The sequence below is a fragment of the Heptranchias perlo genome, chromosome 5 (assembly GCF_035084215.1).
Source record: "Heptranchias perlo isolate sHepPer1 chromosome 5, sHepPer1.hap1, whole genome shotgun sequence".
Classification (NCBI taxonomy): domain Eukaryota; kingdom Metazoa; phylum Chordata; class Chondrichthyes; order Hexanchiformes; family Hexanchidae; genus Heptranchias; species Heptranchias perlo.
The window spans coordinates 38875550-38902528 of record NC_090329.1 but is presented as its reverse complement, the minus strand read 5'-3'; the positions used below and the strand labels follow the sequence as shown (position 1 = coordinate 38902528).

At 42.0% G+C, this 26979-nt stretch overlaps 1 protein-coding gene across 1 annotated transcript in view; it reads right to left on the bottom strand.

Moving 5' to 3' along the window:
- asap2a (ArfGAP with SH3 domain, ankyrin repeat and PH domain 2a) overlaps positions 1–26979 on the bottom strand; it is a 216825-nt gene that overhangs the window by 29851 nt on the left and 159995 nt on the right. The window contains exons 14-15 of the mRNA XM_067984242.1: positions 17682–17848; positions 10791–10924 (exon numbers count right to left, since the gene is read on the bottom strand). Of these exons, the coding sequence (XP_067840343.1) occupies positions 10791–10924; positions 17682–17848 (301 nt within the window). The remainder of the gene's footprint in view (positions 1–10790; positions 10925–17681; positions 17849–26979) is intronic.

Genomic DNA, 26979 nt, shown 5'->3' with positions numbered 1-26979 from the left:
CAACTGAGTGGCTTGCTAGGCCACTTCAGAGAGCAATTAAGAGTCAACCACGTTGGTGTGGAACTGGAATCACAAAGACCAGGCAAGGATAGCAGCTTTCCTTCCCTAAAAGGACATTAATGAACCAGTTAGATTTTTCCAACAACCCAACAGATTCATGGTCACTTTTTATTGATACCAGCTTTTTTTAAAAAACTGAATTCAAATTCTCAAACTGCCATGGTGGGATTTGAACTCTCAGTCTCTGGATTACTAATCCAGTAACATAACCACCAGACACACATTTATGTGCATATATATATGTGGATGTTCAGATATATATCCCTCCCTGTATCATACCTCTAGGCCTCTCTCTATATACCTTTCTATCTCCCTCTCTATCCATATATATCTACATGATATAAATGTACGTGATATATATATATATCTCTATATAGATCTATATGTATAGACAGATATGATATATATAAATGTGATATAAATATAGATCAATGATATGAATATAGATAGAGAGATACAGATATATATGTATAGAGAGAGGTATATATAGATATATAGACATAGGTGTTTTTTTTTATTCGTTCACGGGATGTGGGCGTCGCTGGCAAGGCCGGCATTTATTGCCCATCCCTAATTGCCCTCGAGAAGGTGGTGGTGAGCCGCCTTCTTGAACCGCTGCAGTCCGTGTGGTGACGGTTCTCCCACAGTGCTGTTAGGAAGGGAGTTCCAGGATTTTGACCCAGCGACAATGAAGGAACGGCGATATATTTCCAAGTCGGGATGGTGTGTGACTTGGAGGGGAACGTGCAGGTGGTGTTGTTCCCATGCGCCTGCTGCCCTTGTGCTTCTAGGTGGTAGAGGTCGCGGGTTTGGGAGGTGCTGTCGAAGAATCCTTGGCGAGTTGCTGCAGTGCATCCTGTGGATGGTGCACACTGCAGCCACAGTGCGCCGGTGGTGAAGGGAGTGAATGTTTAGGGTGGTGGATGGGATGCCAATCAAGCGGGCTGCTTTATCTTGGATGGTGTCGAGCTTCTTGAGTGTTGTTGGAGCTGCACTCATCCAGGCAAGTGGAGAGTATTCCATCACACTCCTGACTTGTGCCTTGTAGATGGTGGAAAGGCTTTGGGGAGTCAGGAGGTGAGTCACTCGCCGCAGAATACCCAGCCTCTGACCTGCTCTCGTAGCCACGGTATTTATATGGCTGGTCCAGTTAAGTTTCTGGTCAATGGTGACCCCCAGGATGTTGATGGTGGGGGATTCGGCGATGGTAATGCCGTTGAATGTCAAGGGGAGGTGGTTAGACTCTCTCTTGTTGGAGATGGTCATTGCCTGGCACTTATCTGGCGCGAATGTTACTTGCCACTTATGAGCCCAAGCCTGGATGTTGTCCAGGTCTTGCTGCATGCAGGCTCGGACTGCTTCATTATCTGAGGGGTTGCGAATGGAACTGAACACTGTGCAGTCATCAGCGAACATCCCCATTTCTGACCTTATGATGGAGGGAAGGTCATTGATGAAGCAGCTGAAGATGGTTGGGCCTAGGACACTGCCCTGAGGCTGGGGCTGAGATGATTGGCCTCCAACAACCACTACCATCTTCCTTTGTGCTAGGTATGACTCCAGCCACTGGAGAGTTTTCCCCGATTCCCATTGACTTCAATTTTACGAGGGCTCCTTGGTGCCACACTCGGTCAAATGCTGCCTTGATGTCAAGGGCAGTCACTCTCACCTCACCTCCAGAATTCAGCTCTTTTGTCCATGTTTGGACCAAGGCTGTAATGAGGTCTGGAGCCGAGTGGTCCTGGCGGAACCCAAACTGAGCATCGGTGAGCAGGTTATTGGTGAGTAAGTGCCGCTTGATAGCACTGTCGACGACACCTTCCATCACTTTGCTGATGATTGAGAGTAGACTGATGGGGCGGTAATTGGCCGGATTGGATTTGTCCTGCTTTTTGTGGATAGTTCAGATATGTCTCTGTGTTGATAGACATATCTGAACATCCACACATTTGGCACCTCCACAGCAGCCTATTATGTCCAGGAGCATCTGTCACCTAGGTGAATGAAAATTTCTCTTCAAGCTTCCCAATCTCAGAACACCTGGAGAAGCATTCCAGCAAAGCAAATGGCACCCCCTCCATCCCAAGGAGTTGAGTTTGTGATCTCCCAATTCTTTGTTCATGCTGATCTATAGATGTCCATTATGAAGTGTGTAAGAATGCCGTAGAAGGTATAGCCCTCCACTAGGCCATTGCCTGCAGTGACAATTGAGATTAGAGCTCAATAGTGCAAACCTGTTGTTACAGGTCAGACTCTATAAACAAAATTTCACTTTCACCTGTGGTATAAGATTCCTCTCGAGTAAGCCTTGCTACAGTCTTGGGTTACATAGCCCAGTGCTAACAATTACCTTATTTTGCAGTAACATTTTCTGCTGCGATACAATGGTGTAGAGGCTCATCCCCCTAGTGGCAGATGGGGGAAACCATTCTTAGGGGAACTCAGAGGGATTGCACGGAATAAGGTGCTGTGAACCAACTGTATTTAGGAGAGGGAAATTTCTTACTCCAAATCAGGGTAGACAGTCCTTGCTTAGCCTCCTCAAGCAAACCTGTCTAACAAAAACTCTTGATTTCAAACCTGAGTCCGTTAGCTTTGATAGGTAACCATCCTAGGGCATTCCTGCATGATCAGTCTAGCAGTTGGCGGAGAAATCTCCTCCCTAATTAATTGATGAATCGATCATCTACTGACATTATTCTGTATCGCCTGTCACGTGGGTCACCAAAGGGCGCGCCAGCTGGAGATGATATGTTGACTGCAGCAAGGAGCACATCTTCCAATCCCCTGCTGGCTACAGGTATCCAGATGGCAACAGCAACATCATCTAAAACTTGTCACAAACACAATTAGCTGAAAGTGTAGAGATACATGAATGTGCACTTTCAATATACGCACCATGAATGATTCTGTTGCAGTGTCTCTCCTTTCGAAAAAGCTATCGCGACTTTACATTTCACTTGTGCACTACAATGAGTTAGGTGGGCAGGCACTGGGGAGCTGCAGGTAGGCAGCATGTCATACCTATGGTCTAGTACATCGTATGGATCCGAAACAGAACATGTAGCTTTGGTCGTTGTCTCTAGATACAGATCTGCAGTGTTAAACTGGCCTCCACTATCACAGCGACTGCTTAAAGCCAGGATCCACCTCACTAACGGCTATATGATTGTGGAGGTTGCTTGTGCACAAACTGAGGGAGCCGATGAGTTGATAAAAGACGAGTTCTACAATTCTCTTGGTGGCTGCGTGTCAACTTCCCAGAGAGCGGATTTGAAAATTCCTCTTGGTGACTTTAATGCAGTCTCAGGGTGTGACAGGCTGCCCCCAAGACCAAATCCTAGGGCCTCGTGGGAGTGATGACACTGATTGCTTCCTTGCATTCTGCCGCTACCACCACCTCATGGTTGCAGCATCTTGTTTCTAAGAATATTCATTGCTGGACATGGTACTTGATGGGGGTTACCCAGAAAGAAATTGACCATGTTCTGGTAGGGAGTAGGTGGAAATTGCTCAGGCAATGCAAAGTCTTCTGGTCTCTACAATTTGACTTTGATCACAGACCTGTAACCAAGAAAGCAGCAGAAAAAAAGTACAATCTCCGTAAACTGGATGACTTTAATGTCAATTTTGCATACTGGTAACGCATTGAGTCGAGTTTAACAGGATTTTCAATTCCCTCATCACAGAACAGCGAAGAGAAGTGGATTCTTTTTAAGAATACATTGTGTGATGCTGCCCAGGAGGCTCTTGGATCAAGAAGATTGGCTAAGAAGTGGCTTAGAATCATAGAATGGCCCCCTTCTGTGCTATAACCATTCGGCCCGTCGAACCTGCGCCGGCTCTTTGTAAGAGCAATCCAGTTAGTCCCATTCCCCCGCTCTTTCCCCGTAGCTCTGCAATTTTTTTCCCTTCAAGTATTTATTCAATTCCCTTTTGAAAGCCACGATTGAATCTGCTTCCACCACCCTTTCAGGCAGCACATTCCAGATCATTACTATTCGCTGCGTAAAGAAGTGTTTCCTCATGTCACCTTAGATCTATGTCCTTTGGTTCACTACCCTTCTGCCAATGGGAGCAGTTTCTCTTTATTTACTTTATCTAAACTCTTCATGATTTTGAACACTTTTATCAAATCTCCACTTAACCTTCTCTGCTGTAAGGAGAACAACCCCAGCTTCTCCAGTCTATTCACATAACTGAAGTCCTTCATCCTGGAACCATTCTAGTAAATCTTTTCTGCACCCTCTCTAAGGCCTTCACATCCTTCCTAAAGTGTGGTGCCCTGAATTGAACACAATACTCCAGTTGTGGCCGAACCAGTGTTTCATAAAAGGTCAACATAACTTCCTTGCTTTTGTACTCTGTGCCTCTATTTATAAAGCCCAGGATCCAGTATGCTTTTTTAAAAAATCGCTTTCTCAGCCTGTCCTGCACCAAAGATTTGTGCACATATACCCCCAGGGTCTCTGTTCCTGCACCCCCAATGTACCATTAAATTGTACCATTTAGTTTATATTGCCTCTCCTCATTCTTCCTGCCAAAATGTATCACTTCACACTTGTCTGCATTAAATTTCATCTGCCACGTGTCCGCCCATTCCACCAGCCTGTCTATGTCCTCTTGAAGTCTATTACTATCCTCCCCACTGTTTCCTACACTTCCAAGTTTTGTGTCATCTGTAAATTTTGAAATTGTGCCATGTACACCCAAGTCCAAGTTATTAATATATATATATTTTAAAAAAGCAGTGGTCCTATTACCACCCTGGGAACCACCACTGAATAACTTCCTCCAAACTGAAAAACAACCAACCATTCTCCACTACTCTCTGTTTCCTGTCACTTGGCCAATTTCATATCCATGCTGCTACTGCCCGTTTTATTCTATGGGCTTCAATTTGCTGGCAAGCCTATTATGTGGCACTTTGTCAAATGTCTTTTGAAAGTCCATATACACAACATCAACCATATTACCCTCTTCTGAACAACGGTGTAACATTTTCATTTCTCTAGTCCTCTGGCACCACTCCCATATCTAAGGAGGATTGGAAGATTATGCCCAGCACCTCTGCAATTTCCACCCTTACTTCCCTCAGCAACCTAGGATGCATCCCATTCGAATCGGGTGACTTATCTACTTTAAGTACAGCCAGCCTTTCTAGTGCCTCCTCTATCAATTTTTAGCTAGTATCTCAGCTACCTTCTTTTTTACTGTGACTTTGCATCTGTCTTTACCAAGGAAGAAGATGCTGCTAAAGTACTCATTTAGTACCTCAGTCATGCCCTCTGCCTCCATGCATAGATCTCCTTTTTGGTCCCTAATCGGCCCCAACACTCCTCTTACTACCCGTTTACTATTTATTTGCCTATAGAAGACTTTTTGGGTTCCGTTTTATGTTAGCTGCCAGTCTATTCTCATACTCTCTCTCTTTGCCCCTCATTTCTTTTTCACTTCTCCTCTGTACTTTCCACATTCAGCCTGGTTCTCACTTGTATTATCAACCTGACATCTGTCATACACCCCCTTTATCTGCTTCATCTTACTCTATCTCTTTCGCCATTCAGGGAATTCTGGCTTTGGTTGCCCTACCGTCCCCCCTCGTGGTAATGTACCTAGACTGTACCCGAACCATCTCCGCTTTAAAGGCCGCCGGTTGTTCGATTACAGTTTTGCCTGCCAATCTTTGATTCCAATTTACCCGGGCCAGATCCGTTCTCAACCCACTGAAATTGGCCCTCCTCCAATTAAAGTATTTTTACTCCCGATTGCGCCTTGTCCTTTTCCATAACTAATCTAAACCCTATGATACTATGATCACTGTTCCCTAAATGTTCCCTCACTGACACTTGCTCCACTTGACCCACTTCATTCCCCAAAACTAGATCCAGCAATGCCTCCTTCCTCGTTGGGCAAAAAACATACTGATCAAGAAAGTTCTCCTGAACACACTTCAGAAATTCCTCCTCCTCTTTGCCCTTTCCTAACATACTCCAGACATCATTGAAAGAAGGTGTTCTGCATGGCTTTAAGGGAGCCCAACAATCTACACAGAGCTTAACTCACAGAGAAGGTGAGCAATAAGGAATGATCAAAGAGCCAGTGCTGATAAAATTGCAGATGAGGCTGAGGATACTCTCTGAAATGACAGAACCAGAGATGCTTTTGCAGCATTTAAAAGACATATCAAAGCCTCAGATGGATCTCTGATGGCGGATCAGAACGCGCAGATGGAGCAATGGAGAGACTACTTCTGCGCCTACTTAATCGTCCACCCACCCCTCATTCTGAGGTGCATTCGCAGACGGCTTCTATGGCAGTACCTGACCCAAGCATTTCAATGTCTGTTCCAGCATGAGAGGAAGTTGCTAGGGCAATTACAAGTATGAAGCTGGGCAAGGCTCCAGCCTGCTGCTATGTATCAGTGGAACTTCTCAGAACTAGTGGGTATGCAGTAATTGACTCCTGACACCATCTCTTTGCTGGGGTATAAGAATTCAAAATTATTCCCAAGGACTGGCATCATGGGGTTATCTTGTCGATCTACGAGCAAAGGATGTATAGCTGAGTGTGCTATCATAACATCACCCTACTTTGTCGTGGTAAAGGCGTTTACTCATAACTCTCAGCAGATTAAGGCCTCTTTTACATAAGAAGAGTAAAGTGGCTTCATCCCTGGCAGCTCAGCCTGCTTGCACAGACGAGGTGACAATATTATCACCTACTATTTGTGGCCCATGTTGAGCTTAAGTCAGCATTTAACTGTGTATAGGCCAGCCCCTTGGCAAATATTCTCCATCCTTGGGGTCCATGACAAGCTCATTCAGTTGGTTTCTGCATTTTACTTGACACTAACAGCTTGGTGAGAATTGGAGGGGACGCGAAACAGCCTTCTCCAATCAACTCTGCTGTCAGACAAGGGTGTTTCATCACTCCATATTTATAGAGTCATGATTTGGATTCTAGAAAGGAGCACATATCACTTGAGGAATCTATTGGAGGCGATTCCTTCACGGACTTAGATTTTGCAGACGATGTCCCCCCCATTGGCAGAAATGATTGTCATTCTTGTCTGGACACTTGAAATCTTCACTGAGGAAGCTGGACCCTTGGGCTTGCAGTCAACTGGAAGAAAACAGAAGTCCAGTTACTCAGCAACTTTCTCCCATGTCCGCCTAGACATTGCAGGTGAGACTGAGACAGTGGAATGTGCAAAGCAGTTTACATATCCGGGTTCACTGATCCATGAGTCATGTAAAAGCACCCCAGAAACATGACGCAGAATTGCACTGATGCGCCAGGCGATGATGGACCTGGAAAAGAACATATGGTCATTGCCTCTCCCGCTCCCATCAAAACTTCACACGTTTAATACTTGCATCACTCCAATTCGGAGACCTGGACAGTCTCACAACCAGACCAGGTAAAAATCAACACAACGAACCAGTGGCGTCTTCGCTGCATCTGTTGCATTTAGAGGTGTGACCCTGTCACCAAAGATCAGGTCAGAAAAACGACCGCCCAACCTCCCCATAGTGTCACAATTGTCAAAAGGTATTTATCGTAGTTTGGGCACGTGGCTAGGCTCACAAACCTCTAGGGCACTCAAGAATCTGTCCTCTGAAGACCTGGAAACACCTCCCTGGAAAGCCAGGAAGCACCTGGCTCTTGACCGTTACGGCTGACCTCAGGTCCCAGAATATAGGGATCTTCTCCGCCATGAGGAGTGCCGCGGACTGAGAGAGATGGAGTCATACAATCCACCAAGTAAAGCTCTGACATTGCACACTGGAATTTGCACAGCAACTTCACCATGATTCTGGTCAATCCAGAAGACAAAACATATCACATTCAGAACCCAATTGGTACCGGCTAAAACTAATATAATTTCTGAATAATTTACAGAAACTTACACTACGTAGCACAAACAAGTCTCACACTGCTATCTGTAAGTCATTTGATGGATTTGAATTACATATTGGCCACTGCAACAGAACTTCTGATCACTGAAAGATTCTTGTTTAAGATACATTTAAGTCCTTTGAAAACAGGGCCGTCAATCAGTGCTGATCAAAGAACCAACAGCACAGATTCCCACATTCTTAAATCACAATATCACGAAGATGACCCCAACAAATGCTTCCGAGAAGACAAGCCCACAGAGTCTGAAATCTATCATTTGGCCGTTTCCATGCATATCACCCTGACAGTAGTGGCTTGAACAACAGTAAGAACAGATGTGTCAGACACCAATCCATTGATGAGCTTCTGACAAAATCTCCAAATACACATACCGCTGAGCAAAATTTTTTTGACAATTCAAAATGCATTAAGCAATTGTGTTAATTGTGATGAAGAAAAAGAAACAGCTTCTAATGTAGACCATTGCTCCGATAACCTAAAACAAAGCACTTAAACTTATCTCTTGATTGAACATAGTAGGTATGTTTTTTATACTTTTAAAATAAATCAGGACAGATTTCTGAATTTGTGACATCTATGCTACATCACTCTGTGCTGCAATGTATTGAAGCTTTCATTAATTTAAGACAGAAAAATAGAAAAGGGAGGGAATACTCACTAACTTTAAATGCCAGTGAAAATGAAACAGCTGACAATATTTAAGAACCATCATCACAGCCACCATTCCCCCAATTTCAGCTATGGTGTTGGGGAAAGGTGATGAGCAGAAGCTAGGTGCTTTACCACTCAAGAAAGGAGACAGATTAATAAGCAAATAGAATTGGAAAGCAAGTCACTCTGAACTGCTCATGTACGTCTCTTCCTAGTTGTTGGCTTAAAAATAGCATGATGAGAACATTGTAAGCTGGTTGCTTGCCCACTCTCTTAGCAAGGGGGCACGGCGCAGCAATAGCAGAGAGAAGAGAAAAAGAAGCCATGTGGATGGAATTTTAAAAAAAATTATATAGCACCAATTTACTTTCCAGTTAATCTATATCATACAGCACAGCTGATCCAAAACAACTGCACACAATAAATGTCCTAAAATCTGACCTCAAATTACCACAATGAACTGTTTTTAAATTATGAATTCCAAACTACAATGTTACAATAACAAATAGGTCTGAAATCATGGTGTATTCAGAAACATTCCAGCATTATAAACTGTTAGCAGACTTGTGCCCCAAACCTCCACATACCATTTGAATCATTCCTTATTTTCAATCTAGCTCTTAGTGGAAATTGGCTGACAGAACAAAACTGTCCCCAATTCAGAACTAATTGGCAATCTCACTCAACGAGAATACAGAATTGTAAGTGTGGGAAATGGAAAAATTGTCGCACTGGTGCAGTGGGGTGTCGACTTCTAGTATTGGAGCCAAGTTGAGAGAGAGCGTTATTTTGAATCTTGCCCTGAGTGCTTGATGCTGACAATGGATCCCTGAAATGGGAAGACTTCCATCCCCTAGCACCAAATTCCCTTGTCTTGATGAGCACAAAAATGTAATAATTATTTTAAAAATTATATTTACAGATCTGCAGGCACTATTTCATTCCACTGAATTGAAACTGCAAGGATACATTGGGTATGATTGTTACATGGATGCGGGAAGGATGATAATTGGATGTGAAGGCCCAGAAGTAAAGTTGGTGGGTTGCGATGAGGGCAATAAATTTTACTTCTGGGTTTCGTGCCCGGAGAACAGGCTGATTGGCTGTCGGGCAGGAATTGGAGAAGAGAGGGCGAGATCGTGGATCCATGAAGGACATCCTGGGGGGAGGCGGGGGGGAAAGAGGCCTGGAGGTCATTGCGGGCTGGGAGGTGATCAGGTCACCATATGATCAGAGGCCGTCGCAGGAAAGATTGGAGGATTCCCACCCATCAGGAGAGAGGGGTCGGACATGGGGGTTCCACCATCGGTTGGGGGGGTGGATGGGAGAGAAAGAGGGGGGTGCAGGCAGTCCACCACCATGGGGAGAGGGGTCTGCCATCAGCAGGGGGGGGGGGCGCAAATCACTGGGATCCGATCTGCTCATCCTGGCCACAAGTAGGGCAATAAAGGCACGCACCTCGCCTGCTTTCACCTGATGTGAATCAGAAACGATGGGAAACCCGAACAGGTAAGGTTAAATTCATTTTACATTTCTAATACACAAAAAATTAAGTGCCTCAATTATCGCAATGAGGCACAATGCCCCTTTAGCTATTGGCCTGCCAACTTAATGTGGGGACAGGACTTCCGGGTTTCTGTTGCGCATCCTAACGGACTTGGGTTAAAACCGGAAGTGGGCATGTTAGGGGCGGGATGCGCTCCCGCTTAAGAATTTAACTATTTTTTTTTACTATCCTCCTGCCCCCAGCCCACCCATTTTTGGGGCTTAAAATTACCCCAATTATGTCTGGAGCTAGTTTCATTAGCAAAACTCTGCCACACTAAGTTTCCTAATTTTTATAGCCAAGTTATATAATCAGTTTTAATTCCATTTGTTTACACTACTATATTATAATATGTAACTTGTACTGCATTTCATTTGAGTGCTTCCCCCACTTGTATGATTTTCCCTTCTTTTTCCATCTTCTTAGCTTCCTCAGCAACAGGATGAGCTGGAGACCTATTCCCAGGTTTTCATTACTGCTACTCTACACTATAACCAACCTCCAAAAAATTGCACAAGAGCAACTTGTGTTGACTATCCCTCCAATTTTCTGCAAAAATATTGAATTTCATGTTGCACTAAAACAAAATTCTTAACTGAAAGGAACTTACCAAGAGTTCTGACGTTCCTAATACATCTAACGTAAGGGATTGTATTCTGGAGTAGTGAACCCCCAGCTCTCTATGAATTCCGGAGCATTCAATGCATGTTAGAATTCCCAGATTAGTAGATAGCCATGTAGGATCTGTTAAATAAAATATGTCAATTTCAAAATAGCATAAGAATTATCAGGATTTTATGCAGTCTTATACAATAAGGCAGAAGCATTTAGGATACCGCATATCCCAGTAAATTTGACATTGTTGGTTCAAAAAATATCAAATTGATTTTGAACTGGTGGGAAATGATTAGGTTTTAGGGGTTACGGGAAGCGGGCAGGAAATTGGACTTGAATTTAGATTTGAGGTTAGGATCAGATCAGCCATGATCTTATTGAATGGCGGAGCAGGCTCGAGGGGCCGATTGGCCTACTCCTGCTCCTATTTCTTATGTAGGTGTTTTTGAAAACCAGAAATAGAACCAAACTAAATTCCTACCGAAATGCCCTACTTTATATCATCACCTTATTTTTATCCACTTAAAATGCTTGGTATGTCAGTATGTCATCCTCACTCCAATGGCAGCACTTCTCACCTTTGTATCAAAAGTTCGCAGGCCAGGAACAGAACACAAAACCTAGGTTGACATTGATGGAGTGCAGCATTGTTGGAGGTGCTATCCTTTGGATGATGTGTTAAACCAAGATCCTACCTGCCTGTTTTGGTAGATGTTAAAGGTTCCAATGCACTTTTCAAAGAGAAGAGTTCTTCTGTGTTCTGACCAACATTCCCCCCTCAATTCATGCTACCAAAAAATAGATTAACTGGTCATTCTTTGCTGTTACGAACATTCAAAATTGATAGGCAGGAAAAGACCAGTTAGTCTATTAGGCTTGCCCCACACCTCATGATCGCTGGAGCATAATGACTAAACACATCCCACACCCCACCCCACCATGCTTGTGGAATTTTGCAGGTGCCAAGCCAAAATGAATTAATTGTAAATATGCCATATGGACCCTGTAAATTTAACTATATCCTGACAAGTGGGACTGATTTTATAAACACAATTCCCCAAAATAGCTTCTGAAACACAACTACATCAAAATTAGCCATACAGCAATAATTATTTTTCAAAGCAGTAGATTGGCAGTCAAGAGTTCTGTGACTTTTCTACAAAGGAGGGTGACAATTTTTTTTGCTTCTGAAGTCCAGTTATTTGCCGAAGGCTCCCTTATTAAACATTTTTAATTTACAAAACACATTTAATTAATAAGAATGTCTGTAATTAAGCAACCAATTCCAGTTATGACTTTTTCTGAATGCCATGTAATATTAATAATCTGATGTTTATTGCACAAAATGTTCATAGAATCATGGAATTTATGGCACGTGAAGAGGCCATTTGGCCTATCTTGCTTGTGCTGGCTCTTCAACTGGAACTGTCTACTTAATCCCATTTCTTTGCCCTTACCCTCCTTTTTTTTTTAAGTTCTTCCTTTTCAATTACTTATCCAATTCCCTTCAAAATGATGGTACACTCTGCCTCAGTAAGCATTAATGGTAAAACATTTCATGTTCTAATCAACCTCTGTGAAAAAAAATTCTTCCAATTCCCCTTTCATCGCCTAGTCATAGTACTTATCAATTTGCCAACAGTGGAAACAAACTTTCATTATTTACCTTCTCAAAATCATTCAAGATTTTGAGCACCTCTATCAGATCCCATTAACCTTCTCTGTTCCAGTGGGAAAAAGTCCAATTTTTTTTTAAGACTTTCTTCAGAACTATAACCTCTTATTCCTGGCATCATTCTAGTGAATCTTTTCTGTACCCTTTCAGTGACCAGAGCTGTCTGAAATACTCTAACTTTTGGCCTAATTAATATCTTGTATTAATTTAACATCACTTCCTTGTTTTTACACTCAATGCCTATATAACTAAAACCCAGAATCCCATTTGCCTTTTTATAACCTCTGCTACCCAGACTCCACTTTAAGGATCCACATAATATTGCACCCCTACAACTCTTTCCATTCTGAATCTACACTGAGTGTTGTTTATTTGTTTATACAATAATAACCTATCTTCAAGTTTGGTCCTGATAATCAATTCCATTTTTACATAATATTTGATCCTTTCACTATTCTTTCCCAAAATGTACCATTTCACATTTCTCTGCATTAAACTGCATCTGCCATCTATACATGCCTACTCCACTAACCTGTCCTTTTGTAATCTTTGACATTTTTCCTCAGTTTGCCATGCCCTTAATTTCATATTAGCCAACTTCGGAATAATTCCTCTCGTATCCGTCAAATAATTTATATAAATAGAAAATAAAAGTTCCCAGCTCAGATCCCACCAATCCAAAAACACTCATTTACCTCCCCTCTGGCTTTCCGTCCCCATACCAAGCATTTGACAGCCGAAGATTTAATCCCGCTTTAATCAATAAAGAAATACTTTCAAGGGGTAAAGTCATAATCTTGGGATAAAGTGACAGTTTAATTACATTCTCACCATAATTCCAGTTAATCCATTTCTAACTACTCAGTTTGCCTTCTCTACACAATAGGCGTGCCTAAGCTCAAAAACACTTGGTTAACAAATGCTTAAAACACTTTTTTGTTTGTATATTTCATATGCAGTAAAATTCTTGGAAGTGCTCTATGAATTTGCATTAATAATTTAAAGAAAATTACAGTGCATTCAAGACTGCAACTCTGGATAGTGTTGTTGAAATTAGGAACAGTCTGGGCTGTTTAAGCACCCAGCAGTACAACAATTAACTTGAACATATATTATTCACATAAATTCCCCCCATTCATCTCCTGAAGGCAATGACTCATATGAAGGGACAGTTCGACGCCCATTTGCAGGCCTCCAGTATCTTGCCCAAGAGGCCACTCATCCTGTTTAAACCTAAACAGTTTGTGTAAGCAAGCCAATAGACCATGGACCGTGGGGGAATTCCAGCCCAGCTTTATCCTGTCCTACTCAACACTCACACAGAAATACTTCCCAGCAGGGGGTCACTGGACAGTCATCAGAAGCAGGAAACTTGCTAATTTTTCCCCTCTGCAGCGGAAATGAGCATAGATCAGGGATTATAACTAGAACCTTGCAGATCTGAAAAGCTCTGCAACTCCTGATGGTGCTTGCTTACACTTGTTTCAGCAAATAACTTCCCTTGGTTTCAAAAATAAAAGTTTACATTTGCGATATTGCATAAATGACAGACACACAAATTCCTGTTGAGTTGGATTTGGTTCAGCAAAAATAATTCTTTTAATTAACTCGTATGCCTGACATCACCTTTAAATAAAACGAAAGATAATAAACATCTTGAAATGACCGAGAAAATGCTACCCCCATAGACTGCAGGAGTAATGCCTAGCTTGATTGGATCTGGGGAGAACATAGAAACATAGAAAATAGGAGCAGGAGTAAGCCATTCGGCCCTTCGAGCCTGCTCCGCCATTCAATATGATCATGGCTGATCCTCTATCTCAATACCATATTCCCGATCTCTCCCCACACCCCTTGATGCCTTTTGTGTCCAGAAATCTATCTAGCTCCTTCTTAAATATATTCAATGACTTGCCTCCACAGCCTTCTGTGGTAGAGAATTCCACAGGTTCACCACCCTCTGAGTGAAGAAATTTCTCCTCATCTCAGTCCTAAATGTCCTACTCCGTATCCTGAGACTGTGACCCCTCGTTCTAAACCCCCCACCCAGGGGAAATATCCTCCCTGCATCCAGTCTGTCTGGCCTGTCAGAATTTTATACGTTTCAATGAGATCCCCTCTCATTCTTCTAAACTCTAGTGAATATAGGCCTAGTCGACCCAATCTCTCCTCATACGACAGTCCTGCCATCTTAGGAATCAGTCTGGTGAACCTTCGCTACACTCCCTCTATGGCAAGTATATCCATTCTTAGTTAAGGAGACCAAAACTGCACACAGTACTCCACGTGTGGACTCATCAGGCCCTGTATAACTGCAGTAAGACATCCTTGCTCCTGTACTCAAATCCTCTTGCAATGAAGGCCAACACACCATTTGCCTTCTTAACTGCTTGCTGCACCTGCATGTTTGCTTTCAGTGACTGGTGTACAAGGACATCTAGGTCCCTTTGTACATCAACATTTCCCAATCTATCATCATTTAAATAATACTCTGCCTTTCTGTTTTGCCTTCCGAAGTGGATAACTCCACATTTATCCACGTTATACTGCATCTGCATTGCCCACTCACTCAACTTGTCTAAATCGCCTTGAAGCCTCTTTGCATCCTCCTCACAACTCACAATCCCACCTGGTTTTGTGTCGCCAGAAAACTTGGAAATATTACATTTGGTTCCCTCATCCAAATCATTGATATATATTGTGAATAGCTGGGGCCCAAGCACTGATCCCTGCGGTACCCCACCCCAAAAAAGACCCATTTATTCCTATTCTCTGTTTCCTGTCTGTTAATCAATTTTCAATCCATGCCAGTATATTACCCCCAATCCCATGTGCTTCAATTTTGCACACTCATCTCTTATGTGGGACTTTATCAAAGGCCTTCTGAAAATCCAAATACACCACATCCACTGGTTCTCCCTTATCTATTCTACCAGTTACATCCTCAAAGAACTCCAGTAGGTTTGTCAAACCTAGATATTAGGCTAACCGTCTGTAGTTCCCTGTTTTCTCTCTCCCTCCTTTTTTAAATAGTGGGGTTATATTTGCCATCCTCCAATCTGCAGGAACTGTTCCATAATCTGTAGAATTTTGGAAGATGACAACCAATGCATCCACTATTTCCATGGCTACCTCTTTCAGTACTCTAGGATGCAGATTATCAGGCCCTGGGGATTTATCGGCTTTCAGTCCCATTAATTTCCCCAGCACTACTTTTTTTTTACTAATAATAATTTCCTTTAATTCCTCCTTCTTACTTTCCTTGGTTCCCTAGCATTTCTGGGAAGTTATTTGGGTCCTTCCGTGAAGACAGAACCAAAGTATTTGTTTAATTGCTCTGCCATGTCTTTGTTCCCCATTATAAATTCTCCCGTTTCTGACTGTAAGGGACCTACATTTGTCTTCACTAATCTTTTTTTTAAACATACTGGTAGAAGCTTTTACAGTCTGCTTTTATGTTCCTTGCATGTTTACTCTCATACTCTATTTTTCCCCTCTTAATCAATCTCTTGGTCCTTTTTTTGCTGTATTCTAAACTGCTCCCAATTCTCAGGCTTGCTACTTTTTCTGGCAACTTTATATGACTCCTCTTTGGATCTAATACTATCCTTAATTTCTTTTGTTAGCCATGGTTGGGCCGCTTTTCCTTTTGCGTTTTTGCGCCAGAAAGGAATAACTGTTGCAATTCATGCATTTGTTCCCTAAATGTTAGCCATTGTTTATCCTAACGTGCTGAGCATGTCATGACACTGCAATTAGGAAATGCTATATGTTATCTTCTACTCCAATATCATATAAAGCTCCAGAACCGGTGGCATATCATCAGTTCAGGTTGACCTGAAGCTAAATTTCAACTGACTAATTACAAATTCTGTAACCCATAAACCCTTTTCCCTACAGAGCTTGCATGGACGAATCGTTGGGAGTTGTGATGTGTATAGGATGCAAATCATTCGAACAATGAAGGCGGCCATGTAAGGTAATTATCTTTCTTCTTCATTAAGCATCTTTCACACACTTTAGGGACATACCAAAGTAGTATAATATAGGAAGAGGGAGGACCCTGCAGAGGAACAGTAACAGCACGTCAGGACAGATCTGCCAAAAATATTATGTGCAGTCGTCAAATCTAAGATTTTTCTCCTCCCAGAATTTTTTCCCCCAAATTGGCCAGGGATTTTGTCTGGTTTTTCGCCTCTCCTAGGAGATTACATGGCTTGAAGTGGGGAGTGTATATATTGTGATACACAAGGTATCTTGATTGTGTGGGACAGGCTGGATGGACCAGAGGGTCTTTTCCTGTCTGTTGTTGTTCATATGTTCGTAAATTGTAACGCTCAATAAACAGAATGATTTCTCCATTTGGAAGCTTCACAAATATTACCAATGGAAGCCTGATTGAGAGATGCTCAGGCACAAATGTGGAATCGATACAATGACCCTTAAACTGCCTCTCTGAACTTCCATTCTGCAAGACGGTAACAGTGTATAACATAGTTAACAATCTGTTTACTTATCCCTCACTTTGTCATTGGGTTGCCTATGGTCTGTTCGATGCATTAAAAAATAAATGCTGATACTTCCGAAATTATAAAAGATATGGTAACTTTAACTCCATGAGCATTGAAAAGACACTCCACTACCCTATGGCTTAGCAGTAGATATAATAATAGGACAACAATTTCTTGGCCCAAATGAAACTGGGAAGCAATTTTTGGTAGGAACTTCAGGTGAGCGCCAAGGACAGTTGATCAGAATGCCAAAAAATCACTAACTTTCCGAACCAAAAGCTACGCTCCATGTAAGAACGTGAGATCATAGGAGCCCAGACGTTCAAAAGAAAACTGCTATAGAGAAGAAAACATGAGGAATTTCATGTTTTAGCATCAAATATTTTATGCATTTATCACGTTCATACGCAAAAGTGGTTGCATTTCACAAGGTATTTGAAGTCTCTGTTAGCAGATGTTGGTAGCAACTTAAAGTCCCAATTGTGAAGGCACTTATTTTGTTTTGATGCAAAACATTAATTAGCTCTTTACTAATACTACAGTGCAGATAGGTATAAAAATAAAGCTAGTAGATTGTAATGTGCAAGTTAAAACCAAACAAGGGAAATAAACAAACAGTGAAAGAGTATTAGTGACAAAGAACTGACTTCCCTGATGAAACAATCTTGTTAATCAGCATTTAATTGCTAATGCAAATTACCTGGTGCCCTGCAATCACAGCATACATCATTTCCAGTCATCCGCTGTACCTCTACAATAATCGCTTTTGTTAGCTCCTGGACAATATTATTTTCTCCTGTGTTATGGTCTCCCTTGAAAGCGTTGTTTAAAGCTTCTTCTTTACTGTTCTGCAAAACGGACATCCAACTAAAGAACAGAAAGTAAGATATATTTCAAACAGGTGTACGCATGTATTTCCTTTTCAATGCCAAGATTGTGTTTGCAAAAAAAAAGCTGTATCCTTGTTGTCTAGAGATTTTGACTTGGTACTCATGAATCTCAGTCACTATAAAGTGGCAGGAGCTTCCAACTCCTTGATGCTGTTCATTATTTCTTTTTTCCCCACTTTTCTCCTCTTTCCCCTCTTGTTGGATACAATTTAACATGTATCAAGCGCTCTCTGGTATTTGAGTACACTATGAAACATTGTTCCATTGAACGAATATTCTTTTCAAGCCTTAACCACAAGGTGAACTCCAGTGAAATTGTCACAATCAGGGGAGGGCCTCATTGTGCCACCAAGTTCACACACAGAATAGAGTTGGACAGCAGAGTAAGATGTTGTGGGGTTAACAGGCATATAAACATAAATCATCTGATATGAATGTCAGTTTATTCAAAAGCCATTAAAAAATTACAAGTATGAACAGTTTGAAACAATAACAGTATGATAAAATAAACTATGTAACATGGTGTTAGAACAACACTAACTGTATATTAACTGCAGGAAAATCTGGAGAGTCCCCAGAGTTAATAGTATTGCTAGCATCAAAGCCTGATGAGCAAATGTTTCATAATGTTTGACCTTTAGGAAGGACATCAATTGCTTGTTCTTTTCTAGAAATTTATCTCTGGTGCCAATGGCAAAACCAAAGAATTTAACACTGTTTCCTCCAGTTAGATTTTTGATTTCGATTTCAAGGTGACCATATTTGTTCTGTTTCTCAGACCATGTTTTTGCCAAGGATTGAATACTGTCTTTGAATCATATTGTAATGTCAATAACTGCCACTTCATCTCTTTTATGGAAGATGATATGTGGTTTCCAGACAGAACCAGGTGATTTGATTCATTTAAGGGGAAGCTAGATAAATACATAAGGAAGAAAGGAGTAGAAGGATATGCTGATAGGGTGAGATAAAGTAGGGTAGGAGGAGGCTCATGTGGAGCATAAACACCGCCACAGACCAGTTGGGCTGAATGGCCTATTTCTGCGCTGTAATTTCTATGTAATTTTAATACAATTATCTTCAAATTTATCTTATTGTGCCTTTTGATTCTGGCATCTATAGCCTAAATGCAGTTTCCAGATATATGAAGGATGGTCTCTCTCACAAAATTACATCTTTTGCACATCTTATTTGCAATTTTGTCTCCTGTGAGAAAGTGTACACAGCAGGTTGGGTATACATTGCTTCTCAGGAGTTTAAGATTTGATAAATTGGGATTGTTTCATACCATTGTGTAGGTCTGTGCTGCTGTTAGATTTTCTATCATTTATCATTTTTATAGAATCCTATTCCTTGACATGGAAAAGTTTTCATTTGTGGAATTCCACTTTCCTCCATTCTTCACATCTGTTTACTGGTTTGGTGGGTACTTTCTGTAACCATTCTGTTTTTTTCTATTTGCAGTGCTATACTATTACTTGGGTTCGCTTCAGCATTATCTTGGTTTCTACTCTGGTCTCTTTCGTTATTGAGTTGAGTGATCATCAATGGCTTTTAATTCTTCAAAGTTTACCATGTTGTTTTGCCCTCTATATTGGAATGATGTCAAAATTATAGAGCCTTCCCATTATCAAAGGCTTTGAGCTTCGAGATGATAATTTACAACCAAGGCAATCACAAGCCTCTATCTCTATGTTTGGCAGATAATGGACCATCTAATATTTTACTTGGTTGGTGCAGAATCTCTACTACCAGTTTCTTTATTATTGAATCAAGTTCGATTGAGGTATTACGTGAGACCTCTGCAAGTATAAAATGGAAATTGATTTGAGGAATCATGAAAATGTTTAGTATTTCAACTTGAGTTGATTTGAGATCTACTTTCCGAAGCTTACTGATCCAGCTAATTTTTTGGTCCATCTGTCTTTGGAGGGGTCGGACCAGAGATCAATTCGGGCACTAAAGGTATATTTTAATGTCACCAGGAGATATGTATTCAATGGGTTTGCCATTGATAGACCATTTCTTTAAATGGTTATAAATAAAGGTGGGTTTTTTTGGAGAAAAATGAAAGCCAGCAGTCTTCTTCATATTAATCTCTGGTCCTGTCTTATGGCAGAATCACTGCAGGATTTTCAGAATTTTGGCCATTCCAGAGTGTGAGTCACTCATGATGGCATTGCCATCTGCAAAAGCATATTCCATACAGTTGGTGAACCAGTTGTTACGTTTCACGAGAATTTCTGATCCTTCCTTTTCTAGGATGCAGATTTGTGGATCCATGGTAATATTTTAAACAGTATAGGTGAAAGAGGATGTTTGACTCCACTTCTTTGCGTCAGTATTTACAGTAGAAAAAGAGGATAGCATGCCGGAAATCCTAAGAAAACGAATATTGAATCGGGGACAGGGACTCGATAAAATTAACATAAGTAAAGCAACAGTAACGAAGAAAATAATAGCACTAAAAAGTGACAAATCCTCAGGACCAGATAGTTTCCATCCCAGGGTTTTAAAGGAAGTAGGTGAGCACATTGCAGATGCCCTAACTATAATCTTTCAAAGTTCTCTAGATTCAGAAAATGCCCCTCTAGATTGGAAAATTGCACGTCACTCCGCTTTTTAAGAAGGGAGAGAGAGGGAAACCGGGGAATTATAGACCAGTTAGCCTAACATCTGTTGTGGGGAAATTGCTGGAGTCTATAATTAAGGATAGGATGACTGAACACCTCCAGAATTTTCGGTTAATCAGAGAGAGCCAGCATGGATTTGTGAAAGGTAGGTCGTGCCTGACAAAACTGATTGGATTTTTTGAAGAGGTGACTAAAGTAGTGGACAGGGGAATGTCAATGGATGTTATTTATATGGACTTCCAGAAGGCATTTGATAAGGTCCCACATAAGAGACTGTTAGCTAAGTTAGAAGCCCGTGGAATCGAGGGAAAAGTATGGACTTGGTTAGGAAATTGGCTGAGCGAAAGGTGACCGAGAGTAGGGATAATGGGTAAGTATTCACATTGGCAGGATGTGACTAGTGGAGTCCCGCAGGGATCTGTCTTGGGGCCTCAATTATTCACAATATTTATTAACGACTTAGATGAAGGCATAGAAAGTCTCATATCTAAGTTTGCTGATGACACAAAGATTGGTGGCATTGTAAGCAGTGTAGATGGAAACATAAAATTACAAAGGGATATTGATAGATTAGGTGAATGGGCAAAACTGTGGCAAATGGAATTCAATGTAGACAAATGTGAGGTCATCCACTTTGGATCAAAAAAGGATAGAGCAGGGTACTTTCTAAATGGTAAAAAGTTAAAAACAGTGGATGTCCAAAGGCACTTAGGGGTTCAGGTACATAGATCATTGAAGTGTCATGAACAGGTGCAGAAAATAATCAAGAAGGCTAATGGAATGCTGGCCTTTATATCTAGAGGACTGGAGTACAAGGGGGCAGAAGTTATACTGCAGCTATACAGAACCCTGGTTAGACCGCAACTGGAGTATTGTAAGCAGTTCTGGGCACCGCACCTTCGGAAGGACATATTGGCCTTGGAGGGAGTGCAGCGTAGGTTTACTAGAATGATACCCGGACTTCACGGATTAAGTTACGAGGAGAGATTACACAAATTGGGGTTGTATTCTCTAGAGTTTAGAAAGTTAAGGGGTGATCTGATCGAAGTTTATAAGATATTATGGGGAACAGATAGGGTGGATAGAGAGAAACTATTTCTGCTGGTTGGGGATTCTAGGAGTAGGGGGCACAGTCTAAAAATTAGAGCCAGACCTTTCAGGAGTGAGATTAGAAAACATTTCTACACACAAAGGGTGGTAGAAGTTTGGAACTCTCTTCCGCAAATGGCAATTGATACTAGCTCAATTGCTAAATTTAAATGTGAGATAGATAGCTTTTTGGCAACCAAAGGTATTAAGGGATATGGGCCAAAGGCAGGTATATGGAACTAGATCACAGATCAGCCATGATCTTATCAAATGGCGGAGCAGGCACGAGGGGCTGAATGGCCTACTCCTGTTCCTATGCTCATTTTGATTGGATCAATTTTGGTGTTTACACATTCTATTGTTGTTGTATTCATATACGAATTGTCAATGAGACATATAAATCTGTTTGGTGGACTCATCCAGTTCAGAGTGGTAAGCTTTGACACGATCGATAAACACAATGGCAAATTCTTTTCTATTACTTTTAGCATCTTTCATTATGTTCTGGAGGATAGCAATATTTCAGTTGCATCATGCTGTGGCCAAAATTAACCCCGTTTGTCTGGGGTTCAGTTTGATGATCTCAGCCACCCTCTTTGCTATAATCTTTATGAAGAGGCGTAGCAACATTGGGACGATGGCGATGGGTCACTAATTTGAGTAGTTCTTTGTTTTCAGTCTTGGGAATTAAGACTGACCGACTCTTTTTACTGCATCTGGGATGGAGATTGTTTTAGCAATAACGAGGAAAGTCTGGGGAGGTCAGTGGGGTCGTTCCCTGCCAGTTGTTTCAAATAGTTGAAACCGATTCTGTCCAGGCCAGCTGTACTTTCTTCTTTCGTGCCTTTTGAGTGCTTCATTTACTTCTTTCTCTAATCTTGATGTCATTAATCCTCCATAATTCATTAGTCCTGTACAGCCAGCAAATTATATTAGGAATAGAAAGTTTAGCTTTAAAGTTATCTTTGAGTTCTGATTTACTGTGAACATATTATCTCTGATGGTGCACCCATTAGTTGGCATGCTAGCCTTTTCCAGTCCTTTTAAAAAAAATATTAATTGCATCTTTTTTGTATGTGGTATTGTTCTGTGTATAGCATTTCTTGGCACCAGAGTTTAATGTTATTGGCTCTCCCATTTTTGTTCAGTTCCCACTTTTGTTCTTTTTGGCCTGAGGTACAGTTGTTGCAGTGCTGATTATCTGTTCGGTTATTGCTTTAACCAGACCGATGGTGAAATCTCGGCTTTCGGGTTTTTGCAATATTTCGTTCACATCCATAAGGAGGCTATTTTCTAATCTGTTTTACTCTTTGATGGGTTTTTGAATGTGAATTTGGGTTTTGAAGGATTCAGATGTAAACTGTTTACTGGGTCTTCTTGTTTTAAGGAACGATTGGAGATTTCCAGATCCTCATCTGCAGGTGAGGGTTTTACCACTCCTTTTCTTGTAAATTCTCTTAAAAGTCCTTTTTATCAGAGATCTGTTTATACATTATTGATGTTAAGTTGGTTGTTGATTAGCATGTTGATATTTCTTCAAACTTGTTTCTTCCTCTGACCATATTGATTTTCTGTTTGTTTTTCTCCAGGAATATTTCTAACGGTCCTTTTTTGTTTTCTCAGCACTATTGGTTGCAAACGTACATTTGAAGTCACCAACTGGATCAGTTAGTGCTTTGCCTTTGCATTTAGCATAATGGCAGGTGATGGAATGCTGATTTTTATTGCATCTGATGCATATTATGCTGATACTTTTGATCTGGTGTTTCTTCTCCATATGATTCTTAAATAATGTGATAGATTTATATGCTTCTTTGTACTGGTGGCAAAACAGACCAATCAACTGAGTACGGGATGATGATTTCATTCTGGCGGTTTCAGTCACCCTAGGGCTCTATTTGTACACCTGCAAAGTAGGTGTGATCTGTTGCTGTTTCCAAGCCCTCAAAGCTGTTACTGTAAACCCTGCGTATTTCCATTCCCTTAAGATTTCTGTTGCTTGAGCTATAAAGTGACAAGCTTTGGATAATATGCATTCCTTCTTGGATCTTATTTTCAGCAAGATGCTGACCTCTATTGTTTTGTTTGTCATCAAAAACTAGTTTTTCCAACATTTTGTCAAAAGTAACCTGAATCGGTGTCAATTGAGCAGGTAGAATGATGGTTCAAGTATAAAATCCTTGGGCGCTAAATTGGGCCGTGTAGTGCCCGTTGCTTCGGCGCTACACAGCCTCTCCGACATCCAGGATGGCGGCTTGGATGCGCACGCACATTTCTTGCGTGACGTGCGCCAGACGCCACCTTGGTATAGGAGTTAGTGCAGGCGCAGCTAACGAACGCTGGAATCGTGTAAAGTAAGAGAAAATGGCTTCAATCAGTGTGCAACGCTGATTTAAAGTGATGGACACCATTTTGGGACTTAACACTCAACTCAATGCACATTCTTAACCCCAACCATCAGAACGTGTCTTAGAGTGCGTGGAGGACACCCCAACGACACTATTTAAAGGGACCATGCAGGATTTACAGGTTAGTGGCTGGATTATTGCATCTGGCTGTCAAGACATTTGTAACTGTTTTTGGAAGTCTCCTATACTTGAATACGCAGCTCCAACAACACTCAAGAAGCTCAACACCATCCAGGACAAAGCAGCCTGCTTGATTGGCACCCCATCCACCACCCTAAATATTCACTCCCTTCACCACCAGCGCACCGTGGCTGCAGTGTGTACCATCCACAGGATGCACTGCAGCAACTCGCCAAGGCTTCTTCAACAGCACCTCCCAACCCCGTGACCTCTACCACCTAGAAGGACAAGGGCAGCAGGCACATGGGAACAACGCCACCTGCACGCTCCCTTCCAAGTCACACATCATCCCGACTTGGAAATATATCGCCGTCCCTTCATCGTCGTTGGGTCAAAATCCTGGAACTCCCTTCCTAACAGCACTGTGGGAGAACCTTCACCACACGGACTGCAGCGGTTCAAGAAGGCGGCTCACCACCACCTTCAAGGGCAATTAGGGATGGGCAATAAATGCCAGCCTCGCCAGCGACACCCACATCCCATGAATGAATATAAAAAAGACATGCAAAGGGTGGGAGGCGTTTGGAATGCTCTTCTGCCGACTGCATGTGGGGCTAAGACGGGTATATGGAGTTCGGTCACAGGTCCACCATGATCTCATTGAATGGCGGAACAGGCTCGAGGTGCTAAATGCCACTGCCACTTGCTGCCTCTTGATATACGCCACCTTCTCCAGCAAGAAAACGAGACGTGTGTCTGGGTGATGTGTCTCTCGTGGTTGAATAGCTGCCAGTGTGTGTGGCCTGTGAGTTGTGGGTGGGCAGCTTCAAACAGTTCTAATGTGTAAGGGTGAGAGGAAGCATCAGATTGGAAGAGTTGAGTGCTGATGGAAAGAGTTTATTGGTATGTGGGGGATGGGGTTGTAGTTCATGGTGCAATTGGTAGGATACGCCACTTGACAGTTGACCTCATTCACCTTGACCACTCATGTCAAAGCATTGAAACTTCTTCCTGCACTGCATCCACGTTCGTGATGCTGTGCGCCTGGCATTGACTTTGTCCGCCGCTGCCTCCCACTGCCTTTTGAGTATATGTCTGGAGGGCCTCTTGCCCCCCCCCCCCCCTGCAGATATAGGATGTCCCTCCTTCTGTCCACCTCTTGCACCCAAGGTCTCTAGTGCATCAGAAGAGAACCTTGGTGCATGCACTCTCGCAGGCCTGCTACCAACTCAGATTGGCAGATTGGCGAGGTCTGGCGTGCAGATTGGAGGATGTGGGATTTAGTAGTGCGCAACCTTTATTCAATGTTTTAACATAACTTATCAGTGTGTAAACATAGGGATGGGACCTGCATCTGTGTTTTACGTGTGTGATGTCTGATCTCCGTTCAGAAAGTAGACTGTTATTTTCAGCAAACAACAGATACCAGCTACCTTTAAGAGATTTCTAAGAATCATCCTCCCTTTAAGAGATTGAGCTCCCTCTGGTGGTGGAACGTGGGAATTGCATTGATTCCATGTGCAAGGCCTGGAAAGGAACGCTGATTGCAGGTAAGTGCTCCAGTGGATCCAAACTTGCATCCTGCCTGCGCAAGGGCCATTGGGCGTGGGGTACTACTGCACGTCCAAAAACGGCCCCTATCGAAATTGTCCCCCCTTGTCTCTTGTTTGTGTGAAGGTTATATGACTCTGAGACAACACAATTAAATCTGATCCTACCCTCATCCGATATCCACCCATGCACACTTCCAGCAATGTTGGCAACCAAGAGTAGGAAATATGGACAATTTGCATCTTCCTACCACAACGGAATTCAGGTCAATTGTAGGGCCCCACCACTGCCACAGCTGAGATTAGCTAACTCAGCACAGACTAGGAATCGAACCTTGATCTGTATGGTTTAGCTACACACTGGATAAATTCACTGAGTCATCAAGAGAGCCCCTTTGATTCTCTTAATTAGCTAATATGCCTAACACTGTATTTAAATAAACCAAAGACAATAAAAATGGAAGACTGTAAAAATTTCAAAGCATTGATCAGGAGGTCCTGGTTTCATTCTTTTTGGTCCTAATCAGAACTTTTAGATCAATAAAGTAAACTCAGCAATATCTGTCTGAGCAATTTACTGTGATAATTATAAAATGGACATAAAATAGAAACTGCTCAAATGTAAGGAGCAGAATGATGGGGCAACACAAACTATTTCTATTGAATAACTGAGAGGTTATACCTACCAGGAAAGATTGAATAGGCTGGGGCTCTTTTCTCTAGGAAAAAAACTGAGGTCTTTAAAATTATGAAAGGGTTTGGGTAGGGCAGACGTAGAGAAGATGTTTCCACTTGCGGGGGAGACTAGAACCAGGAGCCATTAATACAAGATGGTCACTAATAAATCCAATAGGGAATTCAGGAGAAATTTCTTTACCCAGAGAGTGGCTGGAACGTGGAACCCGCTACCACAAGTAGTAGTTGAGGCGACTAGCATAGATGCATTTAAGTGGAAGCTTGATAAACACACGAGGGAGAAAGGAAAAGAAGGATATGCTGATAGGGTTAGAGCAAGTAGGGAGGGAGAAAGGAGACTTGTGCGGAGGATAAACACAGGCATGGACCTGTTGGGCCGAATGGCCAATTTCTGTGCTGTACATTCTATGTAATTCTATGCTTTTTAAAAAAAAACTCACTTTGAACCCAGACCACAATTACTGGTATAGAGGGGAGGTCATATCAAAAAACTGAATTTGCGACAATCCTGGAAATTATAGGATAAGTAGGCCCTCCTCTCTTGGTGCCAGTATGATCCACAAAGTATCCAAGGTGCCACATTTTGAGCAGGACAAACCCAGGTTTGAACTA